At 46.7% G+C, this 23,369-nt stretch overlaps 1 protein-coding gene across 1 annotated transcript in view; it reads left to right on the top strand.

The window, feature by feature from the left end:
* Positions 1–841: 841 nt before the first annotated feature.
* The window catches only part of GREB1L (GREB1 like retinoic acid receptor coactivator), a gene marked incomplete at both ends in the record, with an annotated part of 118,033 nt that continues 95,505 nt past the window's right edge, over positions 842–23,369 (top strand). The window contains 5 exons of the mRNA XM_080714718.1: positions 842–998; positions 1,198–1,395; positions 9,787–9,963; positions 18,867–19,043; positions 19,383–19,505. Of these exons, the coding sequence (XP_080570844.1) occupies positions 842–998; positions 1,198–1,395; positions 9,787–9,963; positions 18,867–19,043; positions 19,383–19,505 (832 nt within the window). The remainder of the gene's footprint in view (positions 999–1,197; positions 1,396–9,786; positions 9,964–18,866; positions 19,044–19,382; positions 19,506–23,369) is intronic.

Below are 23,369 nucleotides of genomic sequence, written 5' to 3'. Positions count from 1 at the left end.
GGCCGGCGTAGGTTATGGCAGGCCACCAGACATGAGGAGGAGGCCTGGTGCCGAGTCAGCCGAGCCGGGCTTCTTGCTTGACTTGCTGGTGAGCCTTGACCTAAAACTTTACTGCTGTCTTATCCTTAGACACAGCCCTGGTTAAAGGGGCTTAGTGACGTGGGTTTGGACTGTAAAGGCCAAAAGCACGAGTGATATGATAACAGATTAACTTGCACGCGCTGTCTTAGCAAGAATATATTTCTTTATAGTTCACATCTATTTTTTTTTTTTTTGTGGTACTGGCAATTGAACCCAGGGGCATTCTACCTCTGAGCTACACCCTCAGCCCTATTTTTTATTCTTTTTTTCTGTTGTTGTGTTTTGGTGATACTAGGGGTGGAACCCAGGGGCTTTCTACCTCCAGGCTATATTCCCAGACCTATTTTTTAATATTTTATTTGGAAACAGGGTCTCACGAAGTTGCTGAGAGCCTCACTAAGTAGCTGAGGCTGGCTTCGAACCTGTGCGATCCTCCTGTCTCAGCCTTCCAAGCGCTGGGATTACAAGCGTGCGCCACCACGCCCAGCTCCTATTTTTATTCTTTATTTGAAACAGAATCTCACTGGTTGCAGAGGGCCTCACTAAGTAGCCGAGGCTGCCCGCGAACCGTGATCCTCCTGTCCCAGCCCGCAGATGCTGGGATTACAAGCGTGCGCCACCGCGGCCGGCTGTAGTTCACATCTTAATAAGGCTATGGGTACAGTTGATGCTCACCGTACACGAGCCCTGCAGACATGGACTCTAATGATGTCACGTTCCTCCTCTTTCGCCTTGCCTTCTGGGCGGCCAGCTATAGACCATGGGGAATTCATATGCGGGGCAGCTGAAATCCGCCCGCTTTGAGGAAGCGCTTCACAACTCCATCGAGGCCTCCCTCCGGTGTAGCAGCGTAGTACCAAGACCAATTTTTTCCCAGCTGTACTTGGACCCTGACCAGCATCCTTTCTCATCTGCAGGTGAGTCTCCCCCTCACGCTCACTTCTGGGCTCCCTTTAAAAGAAGAAGTGGGGATGGGACTCTGAAATAAATTGGCTGCTAGAAAATGCTGGTCTTCCTCTCCTTGAACGCATCGTCCAGCGCTCTGGGCTTCCCCCCATCATTTCCCCCGTAAGCATCTTTTTAAATTCAAGTCACAGGATCCCTTTGCCTCCCCAGATGTGAAGCCCAAGGTGGAGGATCTGGATAAGGACTTGGTGCACCGCTACACTCAGAATGGCAGTCTGGATTTTTCCAACACTCTAACAGTTAATGAAATAGAAGATGATGAAGATGATGAAGAAATGTCTGACTCGAGCAGCCCGCCAATTCCCTATTCCCAGAAACCTGCCCCCGAAGGATCTTGCACTACAGACGGTGGGTCCCCGCCCTGTTCTCCTCGCCTTGCTCCCCTCAGCGTTGTCTCTGCTGTCGGCAGTCTTCCCACGCGGTGTCCACGCCTGGGAGCAGTACGTATGGCGCACGCTCGTCATCCCAGCCTTCGGGAGGCTGAGACAGGAGGATCGCGGTTCTCGGACAGCCTCAGCTACCTAGTGAGGAGGCCCGTTTCCAAATAAAGAATAAAAAATCGGGTTGAGGGTGTAGCTCAGAGGTAGAGCCCCTGGATTCCATCCCCAGTACTGGGGAAAAAAAAAAAGACCCGTGTCCTCACCCCACGGTCTTCTGTGGCCTCACCGCGGTCTCCCCTCTAACAGACAGGGACCGAGCTTCTGGGGAATCACTTCTTAGTAGCGTCCGTGCAGAGGCAAGCCTCAACAGACGCCGAGGCTTCTCTACACTCCGTGTACCTCCACGAGAACACTGCTAGCCCAGGGACGTCTCCACTGTCCCTCTTCCTCCTGCTTTCCATTCCAGCCCTAAATAATAATACAGATGTTAGATAGCTTGTATTTCCCTTTACATTTACTTTGAATATTCATCCACCACACAGGTGAAAATTGTAAATCTTTTATAAATATTAAAAATGTGAAAAAAGGCTTTTTTGTGGTACTGGGGATTGAACCCAGAGGTGTTCTACCTCTCAGCTACAGCCCTGGCCCTATTTTATTGTCTTTGGTTTTTTTTTTTTTTTTTTTTGTGGTACTGGGGATGGAACCCTTCTACCTCTGGGATACACTCCCAGACCTATTTTATATTTTATTTGGAAACAGGGTCTCCTAAGCCAGCGCGCACGGCTGGCTTCGAACCTGCGCGATCCTCCTGTCTCCGCCTCCCAAGCGCGGGGATTACAAGCGTGCGCCACCACGCCCGGCTTTTATTGTCTATTTTGAAATAGGGTCTCACTAACTTGCAGAAGACCTCATGTTGCTAAGGCTGGCTGCAAACCGGTGACCCTCCTGTCTCGGCCTCCCAAGTACTGGGATTACAAGTGTGCACCACCACGCCTGGCACAAATGGAGGAATTTATAGAGGATAAAAGTGCAAGGAGTTTGACAACCTCATTTTATTTATTTGTGTCAACCTTCTCTTCCACCAAAATTTTAACTACATGTGTGTGTGTGTGTGTGTGTGTGTGTGTGTGTGTGTTTCGGGATGGACCCCAGGGGCATTTGACCTCCGAGCTACACCCCCTGCCCTATTTTTTATTCTTTATTCTGAAACAGGGTCTCACTGAGTTGCGGAGGGTCTCACTAAGTAGCTGAGGCTGTCCGCGAACCGCGATCCTCCGGTCTCAGCCTCCCGAATGCTGGGGTTACAAGCATGCGCCACCACGCCCGGCTGAGAAGTCTAATTTATCAAGTAACAAACTAGAAGTTGAAGCAGTCGGTACAGTGTTGTTAGATTTGCTTTGTGAATCTTGTTGTATTGGAGAAATAAAGTCAGAGTAAAAAGCTTTAGAGGGTGATTTTGAAATAATCACATTTTATGCCAAAAAATATATGGGGGAGGTTTCCCCGTCTCCATGTATCCTCTGTATATCGTTAGTTCGCCCGTTGAGGCATCTGGCACCGGTGTTATTTGTAACCAGGTGTGTGTGGAGTTGTTTAGTACCCACCAAGATATAAACCTAGTAATCTAAGAGAGTAAGCTTTTCTTTTTCTTCTTCTTCTTCCTTTCTTTCTTTTCTTTTCTTTTTTTCTTCTTCTTTATTTGGCGGGTCTGGGGATGGAACCCAGAGGCATTCCACCTCTGAGCTACACTCCTTGCCCTATATTTTTTTTATTCTTTATTTAGAAACATTGTCTTACTAAATTGCTGAAGGCCTCACTAAGTAGCGGAGGCAAACCACAATCCTCCCGTCTCAGCCTCCCTCCCGAACGCTGAAATTACAAGTGCGCGCCACCACGCCCCGCAGGAAGCTTTTATTAAAGTTTTCAACATGAGAACAGAAGGAGGATATGGGAATGTAGTCATTAGTTTAAAGATAAAGGCAATGCACTCTTTCTTTCTGAGAACAAAGAACCATTCCCACACAAGCAGGAGATTGACACTCAAGACATCTGCAAACAGAGGTCCTGCAGTAGATTCCTCTGTCAGCGACTTCAGGGTCTTATAATTAGTGTCTATTATTCATTTCCCCTTCTAGGGCCCCTGGGGTATGATGCCATTTAAAACAAAAAGTGGTCGATAATTTGGTAGATTATGGTATAAGTCGATCTTTCATTTTGGCTCACTCTAAGATGGTTCTAAGAATCGTCTTCTTACATGAATGAAAACATATATATGTTCTCATATGTATGTTCTCATGTATGTTCCCATACATGACTCAATATAAAGAATGGCTGAATTTCTTTCAACACCCCCCACCCCATTCTTGGGAAACCCTCTGTTTGCCTAAGGCCTAAAGGAAGGTAAAAGCTATTTTTAGAGGCAATTTAGATAAGCAGGTACTTAACTGCGAGGAGCTGCTGGGGAGACCGCCATTCAGATGTAAATGTGGGCTGCTAATTTCTTATGTAAATTATTGGAACAGTGTAGGTCCCTATCCTGCTGGGAGGCAGCCGAGGGTCTCCAGGGGTGAAGGGCAACCGCATTCTAGGCCTCCCAATCCTGCTTTGATTACTGTGGTTTGTGTTTACAGCTGTTTCAGTAAACTTCCCTCCCCCTTCTATTTACTCTGTAACCTTCTAGCTGGAGATAATTGGGGAATGCAAATCTGTCTCTGTGAAGTGCAAACCTTCACTGTTTTCTTAAGGAAACGCAGATGAGGTTTGTGAGGCCCTCTCCTATTACGGCCCCTTTCAATTGAAATCATCTGCTCTGCACGAGCTTGGGTGTTCTAGGGCCACCGTTCAGTGTTGCTCTCGAAAAATGGACTGATTTTGGAGGCAAGGTGGTCAAATAAACGACCTGCGCCCTCACGTAGATAACATCTCATTCGCTCCTTGCGTAAACGGGCTGCGGTCCTACCTCGGGTCCTGTGAGCCTGGGCTCGGCCGTCTCTTAAGTTCCCAGCCTTTCACAATTACTTCAGCTACAATCCAGAATTACTCTATAAAAGAACACTAACGTGTCTTTTCATTCAGGTTGAGGTTTCAATTGAGATTTAATATCTGATCTTTATTAGATTAATAATCTCACCTCTCTCGTGGTGGGAATATAAACCCACCCGGCACAGTAGGTATTGACATCCCGGAGGTCTTGAAAAAGAATCACATTTCATAAGTTTTGTGGCTCTCCACTCGTTTTCCCAGACATAGCTTATTCTTAATTTAAAAAGGTCATCGTCGCTCTTAGCGTATCCTTCTTCCCCCGATCCCTGATGGTAAGGTGGATGGATGATGAGCTGCTCTGGGTCCCAGTGATGGGTGTTGGGAGGGAAGTCAGTAAATAGATGTTTACTGCAAAACACAGCCCCTCGGGCGGCCATCTTATTCTCAGAATAACTACAGACCGAACGTAGGAACATTTCCTTGACTTTTTTTTTTTACCCTAGTTTACACTTAGCCTTTCCTGTTCTCCTTTTTATTTCTTAACTAAATTGTCTGTGCCTCTTATGTTGGCATATAACTGGAAGGCAAAACATAAAACAACTTCATTATTATTAGTGTGTGTGTGTGTGTGTGTGTGTGTGTGTGTGTGGTACTGAGGATGGAACCCAGAGGCATCCTACCTTAGTGTTACAACCCAGACCCAATTTATTCATTATTTGGAAACAAGGTCTTACTCGGTTGACCAGTGTCACTACTTGCTGAGGCTGTCCTCGAACCTGTGACCCTCCTATCTTAGCCTCCCTAGTACTGGGAGTACAGGCGTGCAGCACTCTGCCCACTGACTTCTCCTGGTTTTGACCATCCTGACATTCTGAGGAGTGTTAGTCGGGGATACTGTAGGAGACTCTTCACTGGAATTGGTCCGATGTTTTCCTCCCGGCTAGACTGAAACTGCTCTTGAATAGAGATGTAAAGTGCGGCTTCCATCACAGACCAAGGGAGCGCGCTATGGACAGGTTTTATGGGTGTGAACGCTGACCTTCCCAGCACACCAGGATGAGGAGGCCTTAGACTGCTGTTTTCACGAAGTTTTTCCCTCATATATGGAAAGCCAAACTGGGTCATAATCTCCAAGTTTCTTACCTTTCTTTTTTTCTTTCTTTTTGCGGGTCTGGGATGGAACCCAGGGGCATTTGACCTCCAAGCTACAGCCCCTGCCCTATATTTTTATTCTTTATTTTAAAAACAGGGTCTCACTAAGTTGCCGATGGCCTAAGTAGCTGAGTCTGGCCACAAACCACGATCCTCCTGTTTCAGCCTCCCAAATGCTGAGATTACAAGTGTGCGCCACCTCGCCTGTCTTATTTTTTTTTTCTTTTTGGATTTACATATTTCTATTGTTTACTACTTAAACTGACTCCTTTCTCAGGCCTTACTAGTGTGCTCACTACTAAGCTGGCCCTCAGGGACTTTCAAAAAGGATCGTTATAGCGACGTGGTGGCACACGATTGTCCTCCCAGCACTTGGGGGGCTGAGACGGGAGGATAGCGGTTCTCAGGCAGCCTCAGCTACTTAGTGAGGCCCTCTGCAACTCAGTGAGACCTTGTTTAAAAATAAAGATTAAAAAATAGGTCTGGGAGCCAGGTGTGGTGGCACACACTTGTAATCCCAGCATTTGGGAGGCTGAGATAGGAGGATCGCGATTCATGGCCAGCCTCAGCTACTTAGTGAGGCCCTCTGCAACTTAATGAGACTGTGTTTCAAAATAAAGAATAAAAAATAGGGCTGGGGGGTATAGCTCAGAGGTAGAATGGTCCTGGTACTGAAAAAAAAAAAAGCTTGTAATAATTTGCACTTTGGTGCAGACTCGTGGTTTCTGTCTGGTCCCTTCTTTCTGAAGCGAGTCAGAGCTGAGGGAAGGTGGCGTGGCGGCTTGTCAGTGACAGGTGGTTGATTTCATCTTCGGGGGAGATACGTGACATGTTCTGTCTTTTGGAGGAAGTCATACTTTTATTTTTTATTTATTTATTTATTTTTTTTTTTGTGGTACTGGGTTTCCTGGAAACCCTTCTACCTCCGGGCTACACTCCCAGACCCATTTTATATTTTTATTTGGAAACAGGGTCTCTTAAACCAGCGTGGCTGGCTTTGAATCTGTGCGATCCTCCTGTTTCCGCCTCCCAAACACGGGGATTACAAGCGTGCGCCACCACACCTGGCTCGGAAGTCATACTTTTAAAATGTGCTACTTCTTAGAGGAAAGGTACTTCTAGGTTTATTGTCTATATGCAAATTAGTCCTTTCTCTGACTTAAAAAAATAGTGCTTTTAGTACTTTCAAATACCTCCTAGATTCAGTATTTTATTTTATTATTTTTGGTACTAGGGATTGAAGCCCAGGGGCACTGCAACTCTAAGCTATGCCTCTAGCCCTTTTTATTTTTTATTTTATTTTATTTTTTCTTTTGTGGTACTGGGGATTGAACCAGTGGTATTCTATCGCTGAATTACACTGCCAGTCCTATTTCATGTTTTATTTTGTTGTTTTTTTGTGTTTTTTTTTTTTCTTTGCGGGTCTGGGGATGGAACCCAGGGGCATTCGACCTCCGAGCTACACCCTGTGCCATATTTTTTATTCTTTATTTTGAAAGCGGGTCTCACTGAGTTGCAGAGGGTCTCACTAAGTAGCTGAGGCTGGCCGTGAACCCGGATCCTCTGGGTCTCATCTCCCCAATGCTGGGATTACAAGTGTGCGCCACCACGCCCGGCTACATACAGTGTTTTGAGTTTTCTTTTTCATTGCTCATACACTAATTGATGGCCTCAAGCTATGTGTTGGCATCTGGTTAAGGTCAGAAGGTGAATTGGCCCTGGGCGCCTCCCGCTGTGTATTGAGCGGTGATGGTGGTGCCCACCCCGGGTTTGTGCTCCCCTCTACAATATTGTGTTTGGGATTGCTGGCCCCTTGTGCATTCTTCTGATGGCAGTGTTCATTCTTAGAGGAAGATGTATTTTGTTCAATTCTGTACGGCAGGCTTAGTAAGCATTCGTTGCAAATATTTGTTTAATACTTGATGAGCTAATGAGCAATGTGTCGCGTTCTGGTGCACCCAACGCAGCGTTGCGTGCGCATGTGCCCCCTGCACCGCTCCCGGGGACCGCATCTTATCATGCGCGCCGTCAGTCCCGCTGCAAGTGGCCAAATCCCCACGAGGACATTTGGGGAGAATTCCAGAGCAAACAATTATAAAAGCATGGAAAAGACGGATACGGCTGGGCCTCAGGGATCCAGGTCCTTCCTGCAGACCTGCCTCCCCAGCCCGACCCTGGCGCAGACCTCCCTCTAAGAAAGAAACTGCAGGTGCCGCCTAGTGCAGCGAGCCAGGCCTGCTCTAGCTCTGTGGTCAGAATTTTTAGGGAAAAGCTTTGATTGGCCGGATTCATGTCAGGCTGGACCAATCAACTGCAGCCAGAAAAGTAGAATATTCAAGTGGCCACTTTGAACCGGGTGCCAGCTCCAGGTTATTCTGGGACATCACAACTTTGGAGTACAGAGAAAATCACTTCCCAGAAGCTGTCAGCAGAACAATAGCCATCACCTATAATGTTGTGTCTGGGATTGTATGTTCTTTAAGTATTCTTCCAACCAACTACAATGTAAATTCCCAGAGGAGGTCGGGTGTGGTGGCCCACGCTTGTAATCCCAGCACTTGAGAGGCTGAGACAGGAGGATCGCACAGGTTCGAAGCCAGCCTCAGCTACTTAGTGAGGCTCTCAGCAACTTAGTGAGACCCTGTTTCCAAATAAATATAAAATAGGTCTAGGAGTATAGCCCGGAGGTAGAAAGCCCCTGGGTTCCACCCCAAGTAACACACACACACACACACACACACATACACACACACACACACACACACACACACACACACACACTTCCCAGAGGAAGATCTATTTTGTTCAGCTTTGTATTCCAGGCCTGGTAAGCATCCACTGCAAATATATGCTTAATAAATGATAACCTAGCTGGGCATGGTGGTACACGCTTGTAATCTCAGTACTGGGGAGACTGAGACAGGAGGATCACGGGTTCAAGGCCAGTCTCAGCAACTTAGTGACACCCTGTTTTGAAATTAAAAATCAGATAGGGAGCCAGGTGTGGTGGAGCACACTTGGGACTTGGGAGGCTGAGACAGGAGGATTGCAGATTTGTGGCTGGCCAAAGCAACTTGTGAGGCCTTTTGCAACCTAGTTGGACCCTGTTTCAAAATTAAGACTAAAACAGGGCTGGAGATGTAGTTTGGAGGTAGAATGTCCCTGGGTTTTGTCCCCAGTACCACCAAAAAATAAAATAAAGTAAAATAAAATAGACCGGTGGGTGTCTAATAGACAAGTAGAATGTCTCTGGGTTCGATCTTAAGTACAAAAGTAAATATATAAATAAGTAAAAAGCTGGTGAATGAATATATCACATTATGGTGTACAAACTGGTTATGTAAGGCTCTGTTATGTCACGGTTCTATCTAGTAAAGAGAATTTATTGGGACCAGGTATGGTGGTGCACACTTGTACTTGGGAGGCTGAGACAGGAGGATTCGGCTTTGCGGCCAGCCTCAGCATCTTAGCGAGGCCCTCCACAGCTTAGTGAGACCCTGTTTCAAAATAAAAAATAAAATTGGGCTGGGGGTAGAGCTCAGAGGTAGAAAGCTTTGGGTTCCATCTTCAGTTCTGTAAAATAAAAAGTACAATTCAGAACCATTCAATTTTTTTTTTATTTTTATGGTACTGGGTATTGAACCCAGGGACATTCTACCTTTGAGCCACACCCTCAGCCCTATTTTATTTTTTATTTTGAAACACGGTCTCAGTAAGTGGCTGAGGCTGTCCTTGAACCTGCAATCCTCCTGTCTCAGCCTCCTTTGTCCGCCAGACCTGGCTTGTGTTCTAGTTCTGACCGGTTCCTGCTTCATTTATGCATCACCAAACTCTGAGTTTTAGTCTCTTCCTCTGCAAAGCTGAGAACATCTCCGTTCCATCTGTGTTCAAGGATCATCTCCTCTACATAAGTGACTCTGCATTGAAAGTAGACATTTCAGGCGCACGTAAAATCTCCGTGCGCAGTGCAGTTTGCTGAGCATTACCGTTACCACACTTGTGCACCAGGAAACAGTGGCCCCGGCTGAGCCAAACCAAAGCGTCTGCTGTCGTGTCTCGTCAGCTCTGCTCCGAGGGGCGCGTTGATAGATGTGCCTTCTCGGAGCTACTTGAAGTTAAGTCCTTAAAGTGGTTCCTTGCCACAGATCTCAGCTCTCTAATGGGTGGCATCAAGACATAATCGCCCTACACATTTTACCGAGTTCTTTTCTCTGGGTTTTAGGTTTTTGCCAAGCAGGAAAGGACTTGCGTTTGGTCTCACTGTGTATGGAGCAGATCGACATCCCGGCAGGGTTCCTGCTGGTGGGGGCCAAGTCTCCCAATCTTCCTGAACACATCCTGGTTTGTGCTGTAGACAAGCGGTTTCTACCAGACGATAATGGGAAAAATGCACTTTTAGGTGAGTATTTCATGCCTACAAATTCCTTCCAGGAGAAGGGAGTTAAAATATAGATTTATTTGATCCAGGCGTGGTGGCGCACACTTGTAATTCCAGCATTTGGGAGACTGAGACAGGAGGATCGCAGTTGGAGGACAGCCTTAGCTACTTAGAGAGGCCCTCTGCGACTCAGTGAGACCTTGTTTCAAAATAAAAAATAAAAAATAGGGCTGGGGTGTAGCTCAGAGGTAGAATGCCCCTGGGTTCCATCCCCGGTACTGCCCAAAATATATAAGAGATAGATAGATAGATAGATTGATTGATTGATTTAAAATTGTCACCAAATTAAAACAAGATATGGCACGGGATTACTTGGGGCTTATATTGTTTAGTTTGAGTGTGACACTTTTTTAAGTAGCTTTTAAAAATTAGTTTACTTTTTATTCTCAAAACACTTGCTTAATTAAGAGAACTAAATGCTACAGAGTGCAGTTTGTCAAAAATTAATATTTTAGGGCTGGGGTAGAGCTCAGTGGAAGAAATCTTGCTGAGCATGAACAAGGCCCTGGTTTTGATCCTTGTACTGAAAAAATAATTAATATTTTCTAAAATAAAGTAGAATTTACTCTGTGTAGTCCTCAATCTGAACCTGATGCACACTTAGCCATCTGTGATTAAGTCCTTTTTTGCTCCCCCCCCCTTTTTGTTGTTATACTAGGGATTGAACCCAAGAGCATTTTACTTCTGAACTATAACTCCCAAGCTATTTTTTTTTTTAATTTTGAAATAGAGTCACCCTAAGTTGCTGAGGCTAGCCTCGAACCTGCTGAGCCTCCCAAGCACTGGGATTACAGGCGTGCACCGCCACATTTTTTGTGTGTGTTTGTGGTACTAGAGGTGGAACCCAGGGGCTTTCTACCTCCGGGCTATACTCTCAGCCCTATTTTATATTTATTTGGAAACAGGGTCTCACTAAGTTGCTGAGAGCCTCACTAAGTAGCTGAGGCTGGCTTTGATCCTGCGCGATCCTCCTGTCTCAGCCTCCCAAGTGCTGGGATCACAAGCGTGCGGCACCACGCCCAGATAGATATTTGTAAACCAGGCATGGCGGCACAGGCTTGTAATCCCAGCATTTGGAAGGTGGAGACTGGAGGATCGTAATTCGCCAATTCATGGCCAGCCTTAGCTACTTAGTGAGGCTCTCTGCAACTCGGTGAAATAAAAATGGTTTAAAAATAGGGCTTGGAGTGTAGCTCAGAGGTATAATGCCCCTGGGTTCCATCCCCAGTACCTCTAAATAAATAAACAAACAAACAAACAAACAAATAAATTTGTAGTTTACCCATTATTTCTATCTATACTTCATAGATGTGATTCTCAGACTATATATATATATATATATATATATATATATATATATATTTTTTTTTTTTTTTTTTGGTGGTACTGGGGATGGAACCCTTCTACCTCTAGCTACACTCCCAGACCTATTTTATACTTTTTTATTTGGAAACAGGGTCTCTTAAGCCCGTGAGGGGCTTTGAACCTGCGCGATCCTCCTGTCTCCGCCTCCCGCCACACCCGACCTCAGATTATATTTAACATTAGTTCACCTAAACTTAGTAGGACTAGAGAAGCGATGTAAAATGTATAACTCTATCTCAGAATTGTTTTATTTTATGGTCTGACTTAAATTGTTGGCTTTTTCATTACACAGCTTCCCTATATCATAAGAGTAACAAAGAGTGAAAGTGATTTTTCTTTTCTTTTCTTTTCTTTTTTTTGCGGTGGAACCCAGAGGCACTGCACCTCCGAACTACTCACCGGGCATTGTACCCCCACTCACCGGGCATGGTGGTGCATACTGGTAATCCCCGCACTTGGGAGGGGAGACAGGAGGATCGCACAGGTTCAAAGCCAGCCGTGCTGGCTTAAGAGATTCTGTTTCCAAATATTAAAAAAAAGTATAAAATAGGTCTGGGAGTATAGCCCGGAGGTAGAAGGGTTTCCAGGAACCCCAGTACCACCAAAAAAAAAAAAAAAAAACTACACCCCCACTCCTATTTTTTATTCTTTCTTTTGAAACAAGGTCTCACTAAGTTGCAGAGGAAGAGTGGCTTTTTTAAAGTTATTTTTAATAATTAAAAAGATAAATGAGAATTGTTGTCTTTTTCTGCTTTTCTTCCTTCCTTTTTCTCTCTCTCTCTCTTTCTTTCTTTATTTCTTTTTTTCATGCAGTACTGAGGATGGAACCAGGGGCCTTCTACCTCCGAGCTACATCCCAGCCCTATTTTTTATTCTTATTTTGAAACAGGGTCTCACTGAGCTCTTGAAAGACTCACTAAGTAGCTGAGGCTGGCCTCAAACCTGCGATCCTCATCCTGCCTCAGCCTCCCAAGCACTGGGATTACAAGTTTCCCATGCCAGGCTCGCTGCCATATTTCTCTAAAGTTGTTTTTGTTTCTCCAAATGTCTATTTAAATGGAGTCAGATGTTTTAGGTATAAACATCAGTGAAAAGAGAAAATGAAGAAGACGGAATTGGGGTGTTGTACTGATTATGAGATGACTCTGTTTGTTTAGTTTGATTTATTTTTCCATTATACAACATCAGCAGAAAGTCTAGAAATACATCAGCTCGTATCTTGAGCGAGAAGGTGACCCTGAGCTGGGCGCGTTGGTGCACACTGTAATCCCAGTACTCGGGAGGCTTAGACAGCAGGAGCGCAGGTGTGAGGCCAGCCTTAGCAATTTAGCAAGACTCTATTTCAAAATTAAAAAATAAAGAGGGCTGGAAGTGTAGTTTGGAGGTAGAATGTCCCAAGATTCAGCCCCTAGTACCTACCCCCCACCCCAAAAAAGTAAGTGACCTGCGCGTGCTCCCTTGCTCGCTGGGTTGCTGGATTGGTCGATTTGGCCCTGGGGACGGAACCCAGGGGCGTTCTTCCCCTGAGCTGCACCCCTAGCCCTTTTTCTTTTTTCTTTTGAAACAGGTTCTCTCTAGGTCACAGAAGGCCCACTAAGTTGCTAAACCTGACTCTGAACTCATGATCCTCCTGTCTCAGCCTCCCAAATACTGGGATTAGAGGCCTGAGCCACCACACCCACCTGCACACAGGCCTCTTAAACTCCCAGCCAGAGCCTTCTCTTGATTCATAGGAAAAGAAGTGAATCTGGGTGCAGTGGTGCACTTAAATATTTTAGCATTTAAACCATATTATAGTTGGGCACATAGATGCATGCCTGTAATTCCAGTTCTTGGGAGGCTGAGGCAGGAGGTTGCAGGTTCAAGACCAGCCCCAGCAATTTAGTGAGATTCTCAGCAGCCTAGTGAGATTCTGTTTCAAAAGAAAATAAAGGTGGCTGAAGTGTTGCTCAGAGGTAGAATACCCCTTGGTTCAATCCCTAGTACCCCCCCCACACACACACACTTTTAATCTCATCTAAGGAAAAGGTGAGATATGGCTCTGACTGTAGGTCTTAAGCAGTCTCTTCCAATGCCTTTTTGCTCCGTGATGCTTCTTGGGGAGAGGAGTCCTTTTGGTGTACTTCATGGTGATGACACAGAAAACACCACCAGGACAATGTATTTCATAGACCTGCATAATCAGAATATGGACCAAGTCCATGGGCTTGGGGATTGTAGCTGAAAGCCCAGATTTGCCGCCTAGTATTTTAGAAACTGAGCAAGGAGGTAAGAATCCAAAGTCTAGGTCTCTCATTGTGTAATGGGGACAAGAACGGCTGCCTGGCCGGGTTGTAAGGACCAAAGGAGGTGGTGCAGAAGGTGCCGCTACAACATGTTCCGCACGCATTACTTACTCTTTACGTGGCAGGTATTTTGCCCGCAGATTGATTGATTTTGTGGTGCTGGGTATTGAACCCAGAGGCATTCTACCTCCAATTACAACTTCAGCCCATTTTTTCCTTTCCCAGTGCCCACCAGGCACAAGCTTGATTAAGGACAGTTGGGTGTACAGATGAGTGTGTAGCTTTGAGCTCGATATTCTCTTGTGATTTTCCAGCTGCCATCAGGCTCCAAGCTATGGAATTCACACCAATAACAGAGTTTACGATAGTAAGTAGAACAACGGACATCGTGGAAGGCTTTGTGTCCTTCAGGACCTCCATCAGCTCCACGCCAACTGGGTCAATTTCTCTTAGATTAGCAGCACAGAGGTCTCAGCCCCATCCTGGCTCTGCAGAGGGACAGGGTAGAGCCCCTGGCTCAGCCTGGCAGTGTGGCCCAGCAGCCCCTTCAGGACGTCCATGGAGATGGGGTTCCCACAGCAGCTGAAGGTCCTGAGCTGGGAGCAGCGGCCCAGGACTGGCAGCAGGGCCTGGAGCTAGGCGTCCGTGAGCTCACAGTTCTCTGCCACCAGCATCTCCAGGGTGCGTGCCACCCTCTCCAGCAGAACTTACAGGGGCTCGGGGCTGAACCCCGTCATGGAGATGTTCCTCAGGTCCAGGTGCTTCAGCTGACAGATGCTGGGAGCCCGGGCCAGGTGTTGCGTGTCCGATTCCTGAGTGGGCTTGTCCTCCGGGAGAGCGCCTTCAGCGGGGCCAGGCTCCTCAGGATCATATGCAGTCTTCCATAAAGGAAGGATGCGTCATCCATGTAACCTCCTGAAGGCTCTCAAGCTCCCCCGAATGCTGAGCATAGATGCGGGAATTCCATTTTTCTTTTTTGGTGGTACTGGGGTTCCTGGAAGCCCTTCTACCTCCGGGCTACACTCCCAGACCTATTTTATATTTTATTTGGAAACAGGGTCTCCTAAGCCAGCGAGGCTGGCTTCGAACCTGCGCGATCCTCCTGTCTCCGCCTCCCAAGCGCGGGGATTACAAGCGTGCGCCACCACGCCCGGCGAATTCCATCTATTTTGAAAGGGGAAAGTTAGTATTCCTGCACTCAATTGGTGGAAGCAAAAGATGCGGAGGCTTTCCAACTTGGGAAGGTAACGAACAAATTTTCTCATGGCCCACCGGAACCAGAGAGCATCCATGTCCAGCTCCTGGATGCATTCCAGTCGGGCGCCTTGTAGCACTTCCTGCATTTCAGAAGGTCGGAGGTCATGATCTTCATCTTCTCACAGCCTGCATGGAGCAGAGCTTTCCTCTCCTTGGCCCACTTTAAGATGCAGGCGTCAAAGATGTTAAACTCTTCCATGACAATGTCCATTATCAGTGTGAAGGGCGGCTCCTTGGAGCAAGCCTGGCTCTCAGCTCCCCCCACGGCCTCTGGCGAGTGGGCGAGGCTCGAGGAAGTCCCCGTGCACGCAAACCCAGCACTTACCGTTTACACCTGGGCCGAGCCTTCTGGGCAAGCACCGTGCTCGTCCCGCCCAGCAGGGCTTTCAGGGCCTCCATGTTCTTTCTTTCTCAAAAGAGACATGGTGTAGTAGTCAATTTTATGGTGGAAGGAGAAGCTCCAGAACCTTCACCGGGGACCCCAGAGGCAGGCAGGTGAAGGGCCAGCCCTGCACCATGGCCCGCAGGGTCTCCACGTGACCCCGACAAAAGCCTCCTCGAATAGTTCTAGAAACAGACGCGGGGGCAGGTCCTCAGGAGGTGGGGGGCAGGTTCATCAGCAGGCTCTGCTGGGGGCCTCCATGCCTATCTTGCTGTTTCTGGACAGAGGGTGGCAGCGATGGGTGTCGAGGACCAGGCTGGCTCCAGGACTCTTCACCTTTCCTGGCTCCTCTGAAACTCTTCCCCATTTTTTTTTAACTTTTTTTCTTTTGCGGTACTGGGGGATGGAACCCAGGGGCTTTCTACCTCCAAGCTACACCCCCAGCCCTATTTTTTATTTTTTATTTGGAAACAGGGTCTCACTGAGTTGCAAAGGGCCTCACTAAGTAGCTGAGGCTGGCTGCAAACCTGTGATCCTCCTGTCTTAGTCCCCCGAATGCTGGGATTACAAGCCTGCGCCACTATGCCCTGCCATTTTTTGTCTGTTTGTTTGTTTGTTTGTTTGTTTTGGGTCTGGGGATGGAACCCAGGGGCATTTGACCTCCGAGCTACACCCCCTGCCCTATTTTTTATTCTTTATTTTGAAACCGGGTCTCATTGAGTTGCGGAGGGCCTCACTAAGTAGCTGAGGCCATCTGTGAACCCTGATCCCCCGGTCTCAGCCTCCCGAATGCCGGGATGACAAGCGTGCGCCACCACGACCGTATCCGGCCATTTTTTTTGTTTTGAAACAGGGTCACGCTAGATTGCCAAGAGTCTCACTGCATTGCTGAGGCTGGTCTTGAACCTGTGGTCCTCCGGTCTCAGCCTACCATGCACTGGGGTGGCAGATGTGCGCCGTCACTCCTGGCTCGCCATCCTACTTATCAAATCCCTCCGTAGACTTGGAGCTTTTCTTCCTTCCTCTAGTCTTGTAAATGGACGTAACTTTTCACCAGCCACCTCCATGGGAAAATGCAGTACACTGACAGCACAGGTAGAAGGCTTTTCTTAGATAAGTACATTGTAGAAATTTTTAAATGTTTAGTATTCTCATGTCTACAAGTTAACACTTAAGTTGGGTATCAAATCCGGTACTTGGGAGACTGAGACAGGGGGATTGCAGGTTTGAAGTCAGTCTTCACAATTCAGTGAGACTCTGTTTTGAAATTTAAAACTTTTTAAAGAGCTGAAGGTGTAGCTCAGAGGGTAGAATGCTCCTGGGTTCAATCCCTAGCAACATATTGAAATAAAATATTAAAATAAGATAAAATAGCCGGGCGTGGTGGCGCACGCTTGTAATCCCCGCGCTTGGGAGGCGGAGACAGGAGGATCGCGCAGGTTCGGAGCCGGCCTTGCTGGCTTAAGAGACCCTGTTTCCAAATAAAATGTAAAATAGGTCTGGGAGTGTAGCCCGGTGGTAGAAGGGTTCCATCCCCAGTACCACCAAAAATAAATAAATAAATAAATAAATAATAAGATAAAATAAATTGGCTTACCTGTTTAAAAATGTCTTTAATCGATCAGCTTCCTAAGATAGGACGCTGCGCGATGTTCTCTTGAATCCTGCGGCCTTTCTCTTTTCTCTTTTCTTTGTAATTATCTAACAGGTTGGTTTAGGGTATAATGCGAGTGTGTCACTCCATCGGTGAACGCGCTCACTTTCAGTTATTTGCATATAGATATATTGTCTTTTTATACAGCGCAGGAGGCCTCTTCTTGTTTTCAACTTTTGTCCTGTTCTTCTGTATGACAGTAAGTGTGTGGTGTCGTACACAACCGGTGGCGCTCACTCAGCCGGGCGCGGTGGCGCCGTGAGCCCAGTACTTGGGAGACACCAGGATCACAGGCTCAGGCCCAGCCTCGGCCTTAGGGAGACCCAAGCCAGTAACTCACACACCGCACACGCACACGCACACGCACACGGCTAGGGTGTAACTTGTCCAGTACCCAGCACCAATCTCGAACACCTCTCCCTTGCGAGTTCAGGAGACGGGGCGGCTTCCCGCACAGTAAAGCGTGGCTTCCCCTCCATCCAAGTCTCCTGCTCCATCCAGGTCCTGAAAATTTTATTATGTTGTATTTGTTGGAGTGAGGAATTGTTCCAGTATGAGATTTAAAGGCATAATAAGCTAATCTGAGTAAGGAGAAGAAAACAAAATGGAAGCATCCCATGCTAGAAGGATACCAGACCTCCCAGAGCCTGCCTGCGCGGGGCCGCAGCACCTCCAGCACTCCGAGCCCTGGCTCAGCTTCACGCTTTACAAACCCCGCGAGTCCAGGTCACGTCCCAGCCAGCCAACTGTGTGTGTGTGTGTGTGTGTGTGTGTGTGTGTGTGTGTGTGCGCGCGTGCGTGTGTGGACCCAGGGGCACTCTACTTCTAAGTGACATCCGCAGCCCTATTTTTTACTTTTTATTTTTTTGGTGGTACTGGGGTACCTGGAAGCCCTTCTACCTCTGGGCTACACTCCCAGACCTATTTTATACTTTTTTTAAAATTTGGAAACAGGGTCTCTTAAGCCTGCACGGCTGGCTTCGCACCTGCGCGATCCTCCTGTCTCCGCCTCCCAAGCACGGGGATGACAAGCGTGCGCCACCACGCCCGGCCTTTTATTCTTTAGTTTTGAAACAGGCTCTCACTAAGTCGCAGAGGGCCTCACTAAGCTGCTGGGGCCGGCCGTGAACCTGGGATCCACCCAAATGCTGGGATTACAAGTGCGCGCCACCACACCCGGCTGGCTAGTTTATTTTTTATTTTGAAGCAGGGTCTCACTAAGTTGCAAAGAACCCCACTACATTGTTGAGACTGGCCTGCAAAGCTGTGATCCTCCTGTCTCAGTTTCCCAGGTACTGGGCCACAAACATGCACCAACACACACAGCTCCAGCTCCCATTAAAAAAAAAAAAATTCTTTTTTTTTTTATGTGTATGGTGCTGAGGATTTAACTCAGGGACATTCTACTTCCAAATTAAACCCCCAGCCCTTCTTTTTGTTGTCTTTGAAACAGAGTCTTGCCAGGTCTCTGAGAGCCTCCCTACAGTACTGAGGCTGCCCTCCAACCTGCGGTCCTCCTGTCTCAGCCTCCCAAGCACTGGGAGTATGGGCATGAGCCTCCATGCCCGGCTTGTTTTTTTCTTTTGAAACAAGATCTCACTGGGTTGCTGAGGCTGGCCTTGAACCTGTGATCCTCCTGCCTCAGCTTCGTAAATACTGAGATTACAGGTATGTGCCACCATGCCCAGCTCACGTGTATTTTCTTAGCTATTTTCCTTTTAGAGGAGCATTTGAATTATTTCCAATGTTCCACTCTTATGAAATGACTAAAACTTTGCACCTGTCTTCTTTTTCTTTGAGTTATTTCCCTTACATCGGGACATTATTGGGTCAAAGAATGTGAATATTTCTATGCTTCTACACATAAAAGCATTCTATCAGCTCATAAGACTGCCAGTAATGCTGGTTCTCCTCATTTCAGGGTTTTCTGGAAACTGTATCGGCTGCGGAGAAAGAGGATTTAGGTATTTCACGGAATTTTCCAACCACATTAACTTGAAGCTCACCACCCAGCCAAAGAAGCAGAAGCACTTAAAATATTACCTCGTCAGGACCTCCCAGGGCGTGCTGTCAAAGGGGCCTCTTATCTGCTGGAAAGGTAGCCACCTTTTTTGTGAATCAGGGTCTCACTAAGTTGCTGAGGGCCTCGCTAAGTAGCTGAGGCTGGCCGCGAACCTGCGGTCCTCCGGTCTCAGCCTCCCAAGTGCTGGGATGACAAGCGCATGCCACCACGCCTGGCTTGGTAATTTTATAATTATTGATAATTTTATGGGCCTGAGCCCTTTGTTGGAGTCAGAGTGAGGGGAAGGGGCTATCTAATAAAGCGGTAGCTATCTGCTAAGGCGCCGCGATTCATTTGAGATTTTATGGATCGCGTTGGCATCACCTGTTAAAACAGAATACTGATGTCCATACAATGTGACTCGTCTCTTTCCAGAGTGTAGGAGCCGACAATCCTCTGCCACTTGCCATCCTATTAAACCCAACTCTTCAGTGTCGTCAGCTGTGATGCCAGAAAATGGGACAACTAATGGTTACAAGCCAGGGTTCACTCCGACAGGTTTGGGCGTTTTCTTTGGGCATGTCAAGCAGCGGATGTATGTATGTCTAGTGAAGCATCTTTACTCACTGATTTGAATAGAGATATTTTATTTATTATGTTTTTATTTTTTTGTGGGTCTGGGGATAGAACCCAGGGGCATTTGACCTCCGAGCCACACCCCCTGCCCTATTTTTTTATTCTTTATTTTGAAAGAGGGCCTCACTAAGTAGCTGAGGCTGTCCGCGAACCGCGATCCTCCAGTTTCAGCCTCCCGAATGCTGGGATTACAAGCGTGCGCCACCACGCCCGGCTCTGAATAGAGATATTTTTAAATAAAGGTATAGCCAGGCATGGTGGTGCATGCTTGTAATCCCAGTACTTGGGAGGTTAGACAGGAGGATCCCAGGTTCGAGGACAGCCTCAGGCAGTAGTGAGACCCTCATCAACCTAGTGAGACCCTGTTTCAAAATAAAATAATAAAAGTAGGGCTGGGGACATAGCTTGGAGGTAGAATGCCCCTGGGTTCAATTTCCAGCACCAATAAATAAAATAGATAGATAAAATAAAGCTATTACTTGAGTCACTATTAGAATTACAAGTCAAGCTGGGTAGAGTGGTACACACCTGTAATCCCAGCTACTGGAGAGACCGAGACGGGAGGACAAGTTTGAGCCAGACCGGCCAACTTAGTGAGACCCTGTCTCAAAAATAACAATTTTTAAAAATGGCTGGGGGTACAGTTCAGGGGTAGAGTACTTGGCCAGCACGTGCGGGTCCTGGGGTAAGTTCCCAGTGGTGCGCCCGCGCGTGCACACACACACGCACACGCACACGCACGCACACGCACGCTCTAGAGCTCAGCATTGACGTGGGTCGTGTGTGGGTGACCAGGACTCAAGTGATGTCAGGCAGAGAGCGCAGGAGAAGGAACTGGTACTTGGCAGGAAAGAGCTCAGGCATAAGCGGGGACCCGGACAGCGCAGCCGCCGCGTGGCATGTACTGGGGACACGGTCGTGAAGACAGGCGTCCCGGGAGGACACGTCCTCAGCGCGCAGTGCACTGCGGGAAGTCTCACACCAACCTGGATATAAGGAAGGGCGTAAGGCGGGACTGTGGATCACAGTGGATGAACCAGGACCTAGTTTCTTTCTTTCTTTTTTCCTTCCCTCCTTCCTTCTTTCCTTCCATCCTTCCCTTCCCCCTTTGCTTTTGTACTGGGTACTGAACCCAGGCCATCCTACCTTCAAGCTACACCCCTAGGCCCATTTTATTTTTATTTGGAAACAGGTGTCCAGGAACCTGTGATCTTCCCGTCTCAGCCTCCAAAGTACTGGGGTTACAGGCGCGTGCCACCACACCTGGCCAGGATCTAGTTTCCAGTGGTACAAAATAGGGGCCTGGTTATAAATAATCAGATAAAAGCCGAGCGTGGTGACCCACGCTTGTAATCCCAGCATCTGGGAGGCTAAGACAGGAGGATTGTGGTTCGAGGACAGTCTCAGCTATTTAGTGAGGCCCTTTGCAATGCAGTGAGACCCCGTTTCAAAATAAAGACTAAAATATAGGGCTGGGGGTGGGTGTGGCTCGGAGGTAGAATGTCCCTAGGTTCCATCCCCAGTGCCGCAAATGTATAAATAATCAGATAAAATCTTAGTCCTTGAAACTAGGTCACACATTCAGGGTCAAATCAGTGCTGGGAAGTTTAGCTACTAGTCCAAGGCTTCCAAAAAGTCTCACTACAAACTACAGGCCCTGAGGTCAGGACAGGATTCCAGATGGGCTTTACTGGCTTCAAGGGGCGAAGGTGGAGGGGCAGGGGCATGACTGAGCGGGTCACCACAGAGTGTGAGGGAGATGATCGCCTGGCTAGGAAAGTAAGTATGTATGTGTGTACGTATGTACGTATTATGTACTATATGTATGTATGTATGTATGTATGTACGTATGTATGTACTATATGTATGTGTGTATGTGTATATGTGTGTGCGTATGTATGCATGTGTGTATGCATGTGTGTATGTATGCACGTATGTATATATGTATGCACTATGTATGCATGTATGTATGTACATATGTATGTATGTATGCACGTATATATGCGCGTATGTACGTATGTATGTATGTATGTACATATGTATGTATGTATTTTGTAGTACTGGAGATTGAACCCAGGGGCATTCTACCTCTGAGCTACTCCCCAGCTCTATTTTTTTTCTTTATTTTGGAACAGAGTCTCACTAAGTTGCAGAGGGCCTCACTAAGTAGCTGGGCCACAAACCTGCGATCCTCCTATCTCAACCTCCCCAGTACTGGGATTACAAGTGTGTGCCACCACGCCCAGTTTAGGAAAGTACTTATTTATTTATTTATTTATATTTATTTATTTGCTTACTTACTTACTTACTTGTTTTCGGTACTGGGGATGGAACCCAGGGGCATTCTACCTCCAAGCTACATCCCCATCCCTATTTTTTATTCTTCATTTTGAAACAGGGCCTCACTGAGTTGCAGACAGCCTCACTAAGTAGTAGCTGAGGCTATCTGAGAACTGCGATCCCCCTGTCTCAGCCTCCCAAATACTGGGATTACAAGTGTGCGCCACCACCCCCAGCAGAAGGTTTTTTTTAAAAAAACAAATTTTTTAATCGAACATAAATGGTATACATTTAAAATATATTTGGTGCCCTCTCCCCCCGCCCCCATTTTCCCTTCCCCCCTCCCACCAATGGTTGTCCAGGTTAACCATGTCTTATTCATAATTTTACACATGTTCAGATGTAGACCCTCATTAATCAAGATCAGCCTTCCTCCTCTCCTATCTTTCCATTCAAACTTTGCTGGTATTTCCCCTCCATTATCTGGAGTCCCACTGGTATCCTTTGTGTTTCCTAGTTTGGGCATATTCGAGGAAACATATGTACCTTCTCCTTCTGTGCTTGGCTGATCTCACTTAACATAATGTTCTCCAGGGCTTTCCATCTTCTTGCAAATGATATAATTTTGTTCTTCTTTATGGCTGAATAGAATTCCATTGCGTGTATTTCCCAAAGTTTTGCTATCCATTCATCTGTTGATGGTGGTCTGGGTTGGCTCCATATTTTGGCTATTACAAATTGTGCTGCTATGAACATAGGTATGCATATGTTGCTGTATTTCTCTGAATTCAACCCCTTTGGAAAGATACCCAAGAGTGGTATAGCTGGATCATATGGTGGATCTATTCCCACCTTTCTTAGGAATCTCCACACAGATCTCCATAGTGGCTGAACTAGTTTGCACTCCCACCAACAGTGTAAAAGAGTTCCTCTTTCCCCACATCCTCGCCAGCATTTGTTGTTATTTGATTTCTTTATGCTTGCCACTCTGACTGGGGTTAGATGGAATCTCAGTGTAGTTTTGATTTGCATCTCCCTGATGGCCAGTGATGAAGAGCATCTTTTCATGTATCTATTGGCCCTTTGTATCTCTTCTTTTGTGAAGTGTCTATTTAGTTCATTTGCCCATTTCTTGATTGGGTTGTTTGTTTTGCTAGTGTAGAGTCTTTTGAGCTCTTTGTATACTCTGGATATTAGCCCCCTATCAGAATGGCGGATGGTAAAGATCCTTTCCCATTCTGTAGGCTTCCTCTTTAGGTTATTGATAGTTTCCTTTGATGAGAAGAAACTTTTTAGTTTAATGCTATCCCACTTGTTTATTCTTGGTTTAATTTCCTGAGCTTTGGAGGTTTTATTGAGAAAGTTACTGCCTGTGCCAATATGTTGTAGTGTTGAACCTATGCTCTCCTCTACTAACTTCACAGTCTCAGGTCTAATTTCTAAGTCTTTGATCCATCTTGACAGTAGAAGGTATTTTAAAAGAGTTTGTGAATTGTATTTTCAGTT

The sequence above is a fragment of the Muscardinus avellanarius genome (genome assembly GCF_963383645.1).
Source record: "Muscardinus avellanarius genome assembly, chromosome: 17".
In the NCBI taxonomy this organism is placed as follows: Eukaryota; Metazoa; Chordata; class Mammalia; order Rodentia; family Gliridae; genus Muscardinus; species Muscardinus avellanarius.
Note: the sequence above shows the minus strand (reverse complement) of the source record. Positions and strands in the feature narration are given on the sequence as shown.